The sequence below is a fragment of the Phoxinus phoxinus genome, assembly GCF_949152265.1.
Source record: "Phoxinus phoxinus genome assembly, chromosome: 1".
Classification (NCBI taxonomy): domain Eukaryota; kingdom Metazoa; phylum Chordata; class Actinopteri; order Cypriniformes; family Leuciscidae; genus Phoxinus; species Phoxinus phoxinus.
In genome coordinates, this window is record NC_136876.1 from 45,273,364 (window position 1) to 45,287,750 (window position 14,387).

The 14,387-nt window shown below is 42.0% G+C and overlaps 1 protein-coding gene across 1 annotated transcript in view; it reads right to left on the minus strand.

Moving 5' to 3' along the window:
- LOC307008327 (tripartite motif-containing protein 16-like) overlaps positions 1 to 4,086 on the minus strand; it is a 9,031-nt gene extending 4,945 nt beyond the window's left edge. The window contains exons 1-4 of the mRNA XM_079631069.1: positions 3,390 to 4,086; positions 1,509 to 1,604; positions 1,180 to 1,413; positions 727 to 886 (exon numbers count right to left, since the gene is read on the minus strand). Coding sequence (XP_079487195.1) covers positions 727 to 886; positions 1,180 to 1,413; positions 1,509 to 1,604; positions 3,390 to 3,962 — 1,063 coding nt within the window. The 5' untranslated portion in view covers positions 3,963 to 4,086. The remainder of the gene's footprint in view (positions 1 to 726; positions 887 to 1,179; positions 1,414 to 1,508; positions 1,605 to 3,389) is intronic.
- Between the last annotated feature and the right edge of the window lie 10,301 nt (positions 4,087 to 14,387).

The following is a 14,387-nucleotide window of genomic DNA, read 5'->3' on the forward strand; positions in this document are numbered from 1 at the left end:
ACCACCCAGAACACCATAGCAACTTCCTAGCAACGCCCTAGCAACCATTCAGAACACCATAGCAACACCCTAGAAACCACCCAGAATACCTTAGCAACCGCCTAACAACACAAAAAACATGCTAGCAAGATGCTAGCAAGATGCTAATCATGCTAGTATTATGCTAGAAACATGCTAATCATGCTAGAATTATGCTAGCAACATGCTAATCATGCTAGCATCTTGTTAAAACATGCTAATCATGCCAGCATCTTGCTAAAAACATGTTAATCATGCTAGCATTTTGCTAAAAACATGTTAGCCACATGCTAATTATGCAAGGAACATGCTAATCATGCTAACATCTTGATGAAAGCATGCTAGCATAATGCTAGCAACATGCTAATAATGCTAGCATGATGCTAACAACATGCTAATCATCTTAACATCTTGTTAAAAGCATGTTAACATCATGCTATTAACATGCGAATCATGCTAACAACATGTTAATTTTGTTATCATCTTGCTAGAATCTATCTAACCGCACCCTAGCAACCGAGTGGTGAGTTTTGCCACTGCAAGCACCATTCACATTTTCTTCTGGAAATGTACATTCTGAAAAAATGAGGGTTTAGACGTTTTAGCATTTAGCATTTTAGCAATTGAATAAACATTTCATAAACTGCTGTACGTTCAGATTTAGGATGTTTCTACACACGTCTGTATAAACGAGGCGCAGGACTTTACCTCCGTCTGAGATCTTCTTGATCTCCTCTTTGCAGAAATCCTCCAGTTTGTCTCTCAGCTGACGGACAGATTCTCTCACGCCATCAAAAGAGGAGAGAGAACTGAAGGAAACGTCGGGTTCGTCTGTAGATTCAGGAGGTGCTGAGAGAGACTGGAAACTCTACAGAAAACAGAAATCAAAACTCATCATCTCCACACTTCAGCCAATAACCTGCACTATATCAGATCTGAGCGGCTCGACTTCTCTTCAGTGACTCGCTTCAGTCCAGCACTTTCACACAATGATGAGAGTCTGACTGATGATTATATGATAACACAACACTCGACTGAATCTGACTGAACTCCTGACAACATCCCAGTCAACGGGTCATTCTGCTCTCATGAAATGTTTCTCTGTCATAACTGGATCTTGCTCAAGTCCACTATGATCCAGTTCTTCTAGATCTCTGTTACCTGCAGGAACTGGATGTGATCTTGTGTGTGTGAAAGCTGCTCCAGCTCAGCGTCTCTCCTCCTCAGATCATTGATCTCCTGCTCCAGTCGCTCCAGTCGTCCTTCAGCTCGACTCACTGCAGTCTTTTCCTGATCTCTGATCCGCTGTGTGACCTCAGAGCGGCTTCTCTCAATGGAGCGGATGATCTCAGTGAAGATCCTCTCACTGTCCTCCACTGCTGTCTGTGCAGAGCGCTGTTACACACACATCACAATCACACAGTGGCTTCAGCAGGACTGACAGAGTCCAAACTGAGACGTCTCACACTTCTCTTCTTCTCCAGACTCACCTTATGAGACTTCACAGCCTCTCTCAGATGCTGAAGATCTTTCTGTCTCTGCTGGATCCTCCGCCGGATCTTCATCTGCGTCTCCTTCAGCTGTTTCTGGAGGACAAACCAGTGACAGGGAATCACACATAAAACTACTGTCACACACACATTAAAGTTACATCAATCCAGAGTTGGTGAAGTGGTTAAAGATCTTGCATGATAAGTTTTTACTGTCTGGTTCAAACCACAGATTCATGGTTTCCTGAAATGTCAGCATTATTTCATCAGTAGTTTTAAATCATTAGTGTCATCATTTACTCTTCCTCAAGTCTCTCCAAACCTGTATGACTTTCTGTCTATAGTGAGACACAACAGAAGATATTTAGAAGAATGTCTCGCTGTTTACAGACGCCAGATACAATATGATGACAATATTTGTGAATCACAACTTGGCTCTTTTAAAAGTAGCATATTTTGGAATAATATACTAGCCTGGGAAAACCCAGACCACTTCCGGCAAATTTAGATTTGCTCTGCAAGTGGGTCTGGCAAAGAGATGGTAAATGGACTGCATTTATATAGTGCTTTCACAGACCCAATGGCCATCAAAGCGCTTTACAATATTGCCTCACATTCACCCATTCACTCACTCATTCATACACCGACGGCGGTGTCAGCCATGCAAGGCGATCCAGCTCGTCGAGAGAAGCTGGGGTTAGGTGTCTTGCTCAAGGACACCTCGACACTTGGTCAGGTGGAACCGGGGATTGAACCACCAACCTTCCGGTTTGTAGACAATCTACATGAACCACTGAGCCACTGTCGCCCCTAAGAGCCCATTGAAACCCATTTCCAATCCGTCGCAAAATCGCGGCACCAATCAGAAACGTTGGGGCGGGTTTTACACGATGACGACAGAGCAGAGACGGTGACTGACGCAGATTTTGCACATTACAGAGATGGATGCCGCCGTGGAACATCACAACATCACTCGTTCGAATCAGCTATCGCGTCTGTTTCAAGCGATTTAAAATTGTCATTTTCGTTAACACAAACAGAGAATTGCTGAGAGTCTCGAGATGTTTCTCCGTCGCTCTGCATACGTCATGTCATTCAATGCTCTGATTGGTTTTAGATCTATCCGACGTCCGTTGGTGACGCCCCTGTGGAAATGAATTGTCTATGGAGCTTTGCCAGACCCTAACTCAGTTACAACTGAGAGTGGTCTGGGTTTTCCCAGGCTAATAATATACTAATATAATTGTGAAATAAGTGTGAACTGAACGTAATGTTTTCAGACACATAATTGCATGTTAATTGCTATTAAATAAAAAATGTATTATAGTTTAAATTTAAAGTAATTAACTAAACTTAAGAGTGACATTTTGACCCACTTAAATAGTATTTTCATAATTATATTGAATTTAAATATTAAATATTATTAAAATGTACTTTAAAATAAAACTTAAGTAAAACTTTTAATTTTACATTATAAAAAGGTGTACTTTATAAAGTGTACTTATGAAACAGTCATGAAAGTTTACTATCTTTAAGTGCACTTAAGTGGCCATTCATTTTATGTAATATTATATTATCTGCAAGTACACTTTTTTAAAATAATCTTTTAAATTGAAGTACTCTACAAGTGCATGTCAATACACTTAAGCGTACTCCTTTGTTTAGATTACTTTTATGCTTTTTCTCCATTTTTGAGCTTGAAACTTTTTTTATTCCATTGACTTTCAATGTATAAACTAAAATATATGAGACATTCTTCAAAATATCATCTTTTATATTCCACAGAAGAAACTCAGTCAAACCGGTTTGGACCAGCATGAGTAAATGAGGAAGTAAATAAAGACACTTTCATTTCTGTGATCAATCGCTCTCAGTTCATACCTGTGTCTCTGTCCTCTGTGTTGCAGTTGATACTGTGTTGTGGTTTTTATGTTCACTCTCCTTACACCACACACAGATGCACTGTTGATCAGTAATACAGAACATTTCTAGCTCTTTATCATGTTTACGGCAGATCATGTCCTGCAGTCGTCCAGTGGCATCGATCACTTTGTGTGGTTTACGAGAGTGATAGTCCTCATGACGGTCAAAATGAGTTTGACAGTAAGATTCCTGACACACCAGACAGGACTTGACGGCTTTGTATTTTCTTCCAGTACAGACGTCACACTCCACGTCTCCAGCTCCAGCGTAACAGTCAGCAGGAAGTTTAGTCTTCTTCAGTTTCTCCACCAGTTCAGCCAGAATGGTGTTTTTAGCTAAAGCAGGTCTTGGACTGAAGGTCTGTCTGCACTGAGGGCAGCTGTAGACTCTCTTCTCATCCTCCTGATCCCAGCAGTCTGTAATGCAGATCTTACAGTAACTGTGTCCACAGTGGAGAGTCACTGGATCCTTCAGGAGATCCAGACACACTGGACACATGAACTCATCCTGAGAAAATCTGGCTTCTGCCATTTTACTGCATGAATACAGAGACACGAACACACAACAGCTCAACAATACTTGAGTTTCTGTTTCTCTGAACTGAGGAGTTGAAATAGTTCCTGCTTCTGTGTTTGAGTGACGTGTGTAAAACAGGAGTGTCTGTAAAGCAGCTTCCTCATTCCTGGTGAAGAGAGTCACTTTACTGCTGTGTTTATGTGCACTGTTAACCCTTGCTGTAAAAAAGGGCCAAATTCTGACAGTATCATACCATTTTCCATTAAAACAGAACCCTTGCTGTAAAAAAGGGCCAAATTCTGACATTATCTTAACATTTTCCATTAAAACAGAATCATACCATAGAAAACAATGCATTCTGGGTTATATTTGTCGTTTTTGAGAAAGTAGCCTACAGGAATATACTGTGAGTTAACAGCGTTCAAAGTCGACACTCAGAGGCTGTTTTCCAAATCACACCCTATACCCTCATTCACTTTTCCTACACTAGTTCACTAATATAGTCCACTTGACTGAAAAGAAGTGCGTGAATTGAGACACTGATGAACTCCTGACAAGCAGAATCACTGAAGAACAGAGAAACAAGAACAGTAATACATATTCACACATGCATATATTTACGAACAATGTGTTAATATATAATATTTATATATAAAATAAATTATGTATAAATCTACAGTACATGCAAATATTTCTTAAATATACACATGCATATGTGTGTATTTATCTATACAAAATAATTATACACAGTACACACACGTAAACACAAACTTTTATTTTGGATGTGATTGACTGTTGCCCAGCCCTACAAAAAAGTTTTTTTTTTTTTTAAACTTGGTAATAAAGAATGGAATATTTTCATCCTTTTTCTATTTTTTATGTCAAAATAGTTTAGTGACATCAAAAAATGCAAATAGAAATCATCAAAATTCATCAAAAGGAAATATAAATAAAGGTCAGAAAAATTACAGAAAATGTGAAAACAAAGATATTATATTACTATAATTTTGTCATGATAAAATTTACATTTAGCAATAGATTGCAATATATTTAAGTTTAATTTTAATCTTACTTTTCACAAATTACATATACACTCTTGCACCTGTAATACCATGAAGAACCTTTAACATCCATGGAATATTTCCTTTAGATTATTAAAATGTTCTTCATACTAAGAAAATGGCATTGCTGCAAAAATCCCCTTTTGGAGCCTTTATTTTCAAGAGTTTATTCAGTAGAATGTACAGTACAGTAACTAAAACATTTAAACTATTTGCTTATCTATATTTAACATGTTTCTAATGAATCATTCAGAAGTTATGAAAGATACGAGGATTTTTTTACTCATGGGAACCAACCCTTGAACAGTAATATCAGAAACACAATAACAGTGGTTACGTACAGAAAAAAGAAGATCACATCTATTATTGTAGCCACTCTGGTCCAGCACAGGGGTTTCCTCTCTTGTTGGTTTTGATGAGCAAAAGCCTGAAACTCCACGAGGATCTGCTTCAGAACGTCAAGAGTGTACGGCCGCTCTTCATTGCTGTCTGCAACCGAGTCTGAAGGGCCCTTTGTGTCCTTTACGGTCTCTGTGAGGAATTATACATGCATATATTGAAACATAAGATGTTTTATCAAGGATAAATTTCTTTTTAAAGAATTCATAAAAGAGTGAAATGAATTAAAAATGTCCCTGCCTGCTGAAAAAAGTTGGGAAAAGTATGTGAATGAGCATGGATAAGTAACTAATAAAATGCCCCTCATTATTAGATGTTGGGTAAATATTTACCAGAAAGAGCAGATGTGCTTTCCATTGCTGCTACTGAAACTGTCTGATTTCCTTTAGCCATCAGAAAATTCACAAAAATAGTCTCCAGAAGACTGATGCCCATAAGAGCGAAGATGACAACACAATAAATCCCTGTAAACGCATTAAAAACATTAAAAAATAAAATAAAAATTGTAATAAAAATACAAAGTCAAAAGTTTTGGGTGAAAAAAACATGTTTTTGAAGGCAGTATCTTATGCTCATCAAGAATGCATTTACAATAAAAAGCAGTAATATTGTGAAATATTACAATTTAAAAAAAAAAAAATTTTTATATATATTTTTTCAATGTAATTTATTCTGAAGTAGATAGTCTACAGTGTCACATGATCCTTCAGATATAATTTGAATATGCTGGTTTGCTACACATACAGTAGAGTAAATGAACTCACCGATCAGTGGGATATTACTGGCAGTCGAGGGCAGCATGTCTTTAAGAAGCAGCAGTAACACAGAAATAGACAGAAGCAAAGTTACTTTAAAACTAAGCTTCTCTCCTCCACTTGAATCGATGAAGAAGGAGGCCACATCCAGCACAAGGAAGTAAAATACTGGCATCATAAAAATAATGACGGTCTCCTCTTTATGGTGATCTGCAACAACAGAAACTTCTTTAAATGCTTTATCAGAGCAGCTTTACATTAACATTGGAGAGCGGAGCTAGTTGTTACATGGTCTTTATCTTATCTGTAAGGTTTCAAGTCAAAAGTTATATTATATTAAAGTTAACTCCTTTCCTCGAGAAATATTGAAGCTAATAATTTAAAACGCAGTGCAGCTGCACGGAGAACACAGCAGAGCGTGTAGCTCGCTCATTGGCTGTGCTGCGGCAACTGCACATCCTATGGCCAGGCGCCTCTGACCCGCGGCCCAATCAGATGACTTGGCACCAACTACGTCAGAGTGCGCACGAATGGGTGTGGCCTAAGCCATAGGCGTCGATTTCGGGGGGGACGGTGGGGACGCGTACCCACCAGATTTCGTCATGAGTCATTTTGTACCCACCACTTTTTAGGGTTGCTAGTAGGGCTGTAACGATACACCAAACCCACGATTCGGTTCGTATCACGATTTTTTGGGGGATTTAAAAATAAAATAAAAAGAAATTCGGTGCTGATGCAGTGGTGACCCGTTCATGTAACGCGTCTTTGCATTGACTTAACATTGAAATCACTCGCGCCTGACGCGGTATTCGCGTCCGGTGTGAACGCACCATAAGGGTGGCGCTGCCAATAAAGCACCTAAAAGCTGCCACAAAGAACTGGCAAAAGTAATCTGAATATATCAAATATAGCAAGGAGACATTTTTATTAATAAACAAGTGTTTTCTGTGTCGCTGCAAAGATGAAGTTGACGTTGAACGCGGCAGAGAGAAATGCACATTTCATACGGATAACATAGTTTTCTTTCGTTTTGAATTGTTATGTTTAAAAAGTATGATTTAAAGCGTTCTGTAGATAATATATATATTTCTCAGGTCTATGAGGCAAGGCTGTGCTGAGTTTCGGTTCATTTATGAGACGAGCTCCAGTTCATGCGCAGGCGCCTCCGTGTCGTCGTGATATCTAGGCTATTATCTGCGTTACTTATTATTTATTAAATCCAGGCAATCGGTTGATGAAACATTGATTAAAATTAAGATACAATTAATACAAAACGAAATTCACTTTAAAGAAAGGCTTTGTGCTTTCTGATTGAGGTCTGTGAAAGTTTTAAAGCATCTTTTAGTGCCGATTTCAGAGCGGTCACGTCCGTAACGTTGTTTTTTCCTCATAAATGCGAACTAAATAAAATGATTAACAAAATTAATATTTTATGTTCTGTGGAGCTCGTTTTATTTTTTTCTCACGTTTATATTAATTTCTGCTTAAATAATGAGTGTATGGAGGAATATAGCCTAATCCGCGCTCAAGCGCATGCATAAATCTTGCCGCAAAAGCAGGCTAATGATATATGTCTGAAAAATAATGAGGCATTTTTATTGTTAATTTATAAAATATATATTTCTAAATCAGTGTCGGCTCCAAACATATCTATATACATCTCCACTGTAAAGTGGATGCGCCTTTAGATAGAAATGCACCTTATATGGATTAGGCCTACAGCCTAATCATCCGGTATTTGCTTTCGATTCAAATTTTTTCGTTTAAAAGTGGATATTTCGAGCTTTATATAGAAATATTCATCACGTTTTTGAGGCTATACACTGCATTTCAGTTCATTATTGAGACGCGCTAGTTCACGCCATGGAGATAATTAGGCTATAGCGCGCCCTGTTTGTTTTATTTTATTTTACAAAAGCACAACGTTTTCTTGTAATTGTGAGTTTACCCAAATAAAAGTAGGCTACTTGCGACTGATGCGTTATTCCTTTTGCACCTCAAAAAAGATTGAGTATTTAAAGTTGTTTCCTCTAGGAAAATGCAAGTGTTAGCTCCGACGCCTGCCATGCAGTGCGCGCACACTCCGCACACACACTTTGGATATGCACCTAATATCCATATAGGCTAATAGCGAACATTTATCTAGGTTAAAGTTAGAGCGAGCTGCCATGCCAGATGGATAAGTCCTTTTCATGTTTAACAAATCAAATCATGCATTTTCTACCTACCGCGAGTAGCTATAAGCGCTGCACCAGTTTGAAAAGGGTAAAAGCAGTAGCGAGGGGCCCCACTGATGTTGCTGCGTCTTTATATTAATATTTCTGATTGTTTAAATGATCAGCCCTCGGGGGGCCCCTTAAAATGCGGGGTCCCAGGCAATTGCCGCCTCTGCCAGACGGAATGCCATACTAGGTTTTTGTGAAACGCCGCCACTGCTAGTAGCTTGCAGAGCTTACATTAGTAAGCTTCAGGACATCGTCTTTCAAAACATGACCTAAGCGAAAGATAAAAAAAAATGAATGCGTCATTGTACCCAGCACTTCTGAAAATGCACTTCCGAATGCGTCTCTGTCCCCAGCACATTTCAAACCAAACTGACGCCCATGGCCTAAGCCTATAAATATCGCTCAAACTGGCCATATAGCAGATCTAATCTCCTTCAGCGACCCTTCACGTCTCTGACTCCTGAAAGCCGGAGCAAGCCATGTAAACAGCGGACAGCGCCTTCGAATCACCTCGAAGCCACTCCTCTTCTGTCGCTGCTCTCCTGAGGCCATCCAGCAAGAAATAAGCTATATCCTTTATATCAGTGGTCGGCAATCTTTTTGTCATGAAGTGCCATTTTTTAAGTTTCATTTTTTGAGTTTATCACTGTGCCATAACCCCACCCCAATATGTATAAATACACATACACATTTAAATATTCATAATGGCTAACATAGAAATAGTGCAGAACCTTAAATAGCCCTATTTCTGAAGCAAGTTTTACTTTTGTCAAAATCCTTTAGTTTGATTGTTTTCAGTTTTAAATTAGACTTTGAACAACAGATTTCCAATGGGTCTGTTTCCTGGTCATTTATGCGTTTTAAATGATCAGATATAGCTACCCGTTTTGTTAAAACTGTTCCATTTACACTGGGCAACGTAACTGTCTGCAAAACGAATATAAATCTAATCTTTAATTCCTGCACTATATGCAAACTTAACAGCGTTCACGTCAAAGAAAGCAAGATCAAAATCAAAGCGCGTCGGCTTGCTGAAGAGATGTTCAGCCACTTCTCTGCTGTGCTGCGGTAGCTCTGTCATATCTGGGTACCGGGAGCCGTTATAAAACGCTCTTGCATGCTTCGTTTTTACCATTTTAGGAGGAGTAAAATATACATGTGTGGCTTCAAGCTACAACCAGATGCAATTTGTCCAGTTTTATCTGGATTGCGAAACAAAATTCTCTTTCGGTCTTTTCATGATTGGATAGCTATCCGATCAGAGAAAACGCATGAAGTGACCAGGTACACATGAACATGGTTTCCACGATTCATCCGTCATTTTGATGTGTGTGGAATGTTTAATTAGGACTCTATACTGAATATCTCAGAAATGTATTGGGGATTGACTATGTACAGCAGAACAAGCTGCAAGCTGTCAGTTGTGTGCATGTGATGCGCAGTGATCGCACCAATGGTTTGTCAGACCTGCATGCTCTAATTCTAACACTTTAATAGTATGTACTCCTACCTTAATATAACAAACTGTGTTACTATGATGAATGATTTCTTAAAAATGTAGATCTGTATGCAAGTACTAGCGATTACCCTCAGCGTGCCAATGTTGGCACGCGTGCCATAGGTTGCCTACCCCTGCTTTATATCCAATATGTTTTTTCAGGCAGATCAACGCCCCTCCTCTCAAGTGGCGGGTCTAGTCTCCTTCGGCAGATTGTACGATGAACAAGACGACAGCCTCTCCATTGCTGTGTCTGAGGAAGAGTGGTAGGGTTCGGCTGACCCCGGCCTCTCATAGTCTGGTGCTAGTGCTGCTGCTACCAGAACTAATTCAGATGCTGAGATACTGCGCATCCTCACTGTGGCCGTTTCAGACCTCGGTCTCGAATGGGCCTTGCCTGAGGAGCCACCTAGAAGTCGGCTTGACGGATGGTTTCTGCAAGGGCGCCAACAGGCTCCTCGTCACAAACCTGCACCGTTTTTCACTGAGGTCCCTGATGAACTCACAAAATCATGGCGTGCGCCGTATTCAGCACGCACGAGTGCTTCAACTTCCGCTACGCTCTCCTCTGTCGATGGCGCAGCGGAAAAAGGATAGGAGAAGCTGCCGCCGATCGAGGAAGCCAGAGGGAAAAATGTGCACAATTCACAACATAAAGGTGTCAGGTCCCCCGCTGTGATAGGCGGCCCTCCCTCAGTTGTCACACCATCTCTGTGTCTGGTTTGCCACAGCCCAGAAGGGAAAACGTGATGAAGCACGTTACAATACTGTATATATATTATATATATATATATATATATATATATATATATATATATATATATATATATATATATATATATATATATATATATACACAACACCTCAAAGCACGTTATGAAGGTATTAGGTCCCCCTATGTTAGTTGGCACAGCCCCGATATACACTCAAACCCTAGCCACAAGGGCCCAGGCCTGGCAAGCCAACATTATGTTGAACATTATAAAGCGAGGCTACTCGCTCCAATTCACTCACAGACCCCCGCGTTTTCAGGCAGTCGTCGAGACCTCGGTGAGAAGCAACACAGCTCACGTGCTTCGCACCGAAGTACAAAATCTATTAGTAAAATCGCCGATAGAGCTAGTCCCTCCCCGAGCTGAGTCCACAGCGGCACCTGCCCCATCCTAGACCTGAGATATCTGAACAAAGCTCTTATGAGGCGTCCGTTCAGGATTATAAATACCAAACAAATCCTTGTGCAAGTTCGCCCAGGGGATTGTTTTTTAGATGCTTACTTTCACATTCAGATAATGCCCCATCACAGGCCATTCTTGAGATTCGCCTTCGAGGGGCGGGCTTATCAATACACCGTCCTGCCGTTTGGTCTGTCCCTAGCACCTCGTACTTTCACGAAGTGCATGGATGCTGCACTTCCTCCCCTGAGGCAACCGGGAGTGCGCATGCTGAACTAACTCGACGATTGGCTCGTTATGTCTCAGTCGAAGACCGAATTATTGACGCACAGATCCATGCTCCTAAGCCATTTAGAATGTCTGGGACTCAAAGTCAACCTTTCCAAGAGCAAACTAACGCCCAGCCAGAATGTAGTCTTTCTGGGAATTGTTATCGACTCCACAACAAAGCGCTCTCACTGTTTGTCAGCTGACAGGCTCCTTCAGGACAAGTGCACGCGCCCCTCAAGTTTCAGAGGCTCCTCGGTCTTATGGCCGCCACATCGTCAGTTCTCCAGTTAGGATTACTGCATATGCGCCCCCTTCAACACTGGCTGAAACGCCGTGTGCCAGCCCATGCGTGGCGATCAGGACGCCTACACATTACGGTGAACCAGCGCTGCATCAGAGCTCTGGCTCCCTGGAAAGCCCAAAACTGGTATCAGTCGGGCGTTCTTATGGGTGTGGCCGCCAGGAGGAAAGTAATTTTCACAGACGCCTCGAACCAAGTTTGGGGAGTGCTGTACGAGGCCAAAACTGCCTCGGGTCGAGGCCGGAGAAGAGCTTACACATCTGCCTGGAAATGAGAGCAGTGTAGCTAGCCCAGCATGCATTCTGCCAGACCTCAGGGGACACCATGTGCTAGTCCGTATGGACAACATGTAAGTGGTGTCTTATATAAACCGACAGGGTGGCCTCAGATCAGGCAACCTCCCCCAGGCGAGTGGTCTCTCAACCCTCAGACAGTTTATCTGATATGGAGTGTATTCGGCAGGGTGGAGTTCGACCTCTCTGCCTCAGAAAACAACAAATTGTGCAACGTTCTTTTCGAAGAGCAGAGATGCTCTGGTCCATCAGTGGCTCAGACTTCCTTTATATGCGTTCCCGCCGGTATCTATGATCCCTCAAGTCATCAGACGGATCAAGGAAAGCAGATGCCCAGTCTTCTAGTAGCCCCCCTCTGGAAGACCCAAGCGTGGCTTCCAGAGCTGGTACAGATGACGGATACTGTCCCATGGCCAGTGCCTGTGAGGAAAGATTTCCTCACGCAAGCGAACGGGACACTTTGGCACCCTCGCCCCGACTTATGGGCCCTCCATGTGTGGCTCCTCAACGGGTATCCTGGGACCTCCCAGAAAAGGTCCTGAATACCATCACTGAGGCTAGGGCACCGTCTAACAGATGCCTCTATGCCCTGAAGTGGTCAGTATTCACTGGCTGGTGTTCAGCTAGAAACCTCGAGCCCCAATCATGCAAAGTGTCGGATATACTCTCTTTTTTGCTGAGTTGCTGGATGTGGGTCGCTCCCCATCCACGCTCAAAGTGAATGTGGCAGACATGGCAGCTTATCACGCTCTGGTGGCTGGCAAGTCATAGGGGAGAAACAATCTCATCGTTAATTTTCTTAAGGAAGCCAGGAGAATGAACCCTCCCAGGCTCCCTACTGTACCAGCATGGGACCTCTCTACAGTTCTCGGGGCCCTAAAGGGCCCTCCGTTCGAACCGCTGCAAATGGATGACCTAAAACCACTTTCGCTGAAAACTGCTCTGCTGCTAGCCCTGGCATCAGTTAAGCGGGTGGGAGATTTGCATGTGCTCTCTTTGAGCCCTTCCTGCCTGGAATTTGGGATGGGTGACTCCAAAGTCACTCTCAGGCCAAGGCATTGTTATGTATCTAAGGTGCTCTCCACTCCATTCAGAGCTCAGGTTATCACATTATCGGCGCTTCCACCCTCAGAGAACGATGGGAAGGTTAATCTGCTCTGTCCTGTCAGAGCCCTAAAAGTTTAGGCAGTCAGACCACCTCTTTGTTTGCTTCAACGGTTGTAACAAAGGGTAACCGATCACGAAGCAGAGGCTATCCAGATGAGTGGGCGCTATTTCCATTGCATATGCTCCTGTGAGCCAGGTTTGTCCCATAGGCACTAGAGCTCACTCTACGAGAGGCATGGCCTCATCGTGGGCTTGGTTCAGTGTAGTACCATTTGTAGGACATTTGTGAGGCGGCTGGTTGGTCCACGCCTTCCACATTTGTCAGATTTTACAACATGGAGGTACCTTGCCTGCAGGCTTGGGTCCTTTCAGTGTAATGGTAAGACCTGATATGTTCGGTCCTGCCAGAATAACATGTTGAGTCCATAAGCACTAGTTGTCCTAGGACTGTCATAATGAGCCTATTTCAATGACTGACTAACCCCTACACATGATACCCTGACTCAGTTCTGGTTATGTCACCAAAGTTAAAACACTTTATATGGTATTATTTCTGTGGGCCTCGGGGTGTCCCTAGGCTCCAGTTAGATAGCCAGTTGCTGATTAGTGCATAGCCTAATCGCAGTCTGTTACGGTGGGTCGCTTCAGTCGATTTAGAACTGCTATATGGCCAGTTTGGGCGATATTTATAGGCTTAGGCCATGCCCATTCGGGCACACTCTGAGTAGTTGGCGCCAAGTAATTTGATTGGGCCGCGCGTCAGAGGCACCTGGCCATAGGATGTGTAGTTGCCGCAGCACAGCCAATGAGCGAGCTACACGCTCTGCTGTGTTCTCCGTGCAGCTGCACTGAGTTTTAAATTAATAGCTTCAAAATTTCTCGAGGAAAGGAGTTTCTCCACTGCGTATTAGCTACACAATACTCTTTCCCTACTCTGAGGGAACCGAGGTTATGTTAGTAACCGAGTACGTTATCAGGTGAGAAGACAACACAGGTTTATTGAGTAGCAGCGCTGTACAAGCCAGTGTACAACTGTCATTGTGTCCAAGCCTAATGGTCACAGTTACATAATTGTTTTACTGTTGAGATTAAGCTGAAACCCCTATAGGCTGTTTAATGACAGTTTCCTGTTGTGACAACTTGCCCCACATACAGTATTGTGACAGCATGAGTCTTATTCTTACTGAAGTGACTTGAAGTGCACCATTCACATTAATAATAATCTATAATTATGTGATTATTATTGTTCTGCTTTGTACCGTATATATCAGCTGATCCTGTTCTTCTCCTAGAGTATTGACTTGGCCTTTAGAAATATTTATATTTACGAGTTCCCACTCTCCCTGAGTCTGAAAGGCC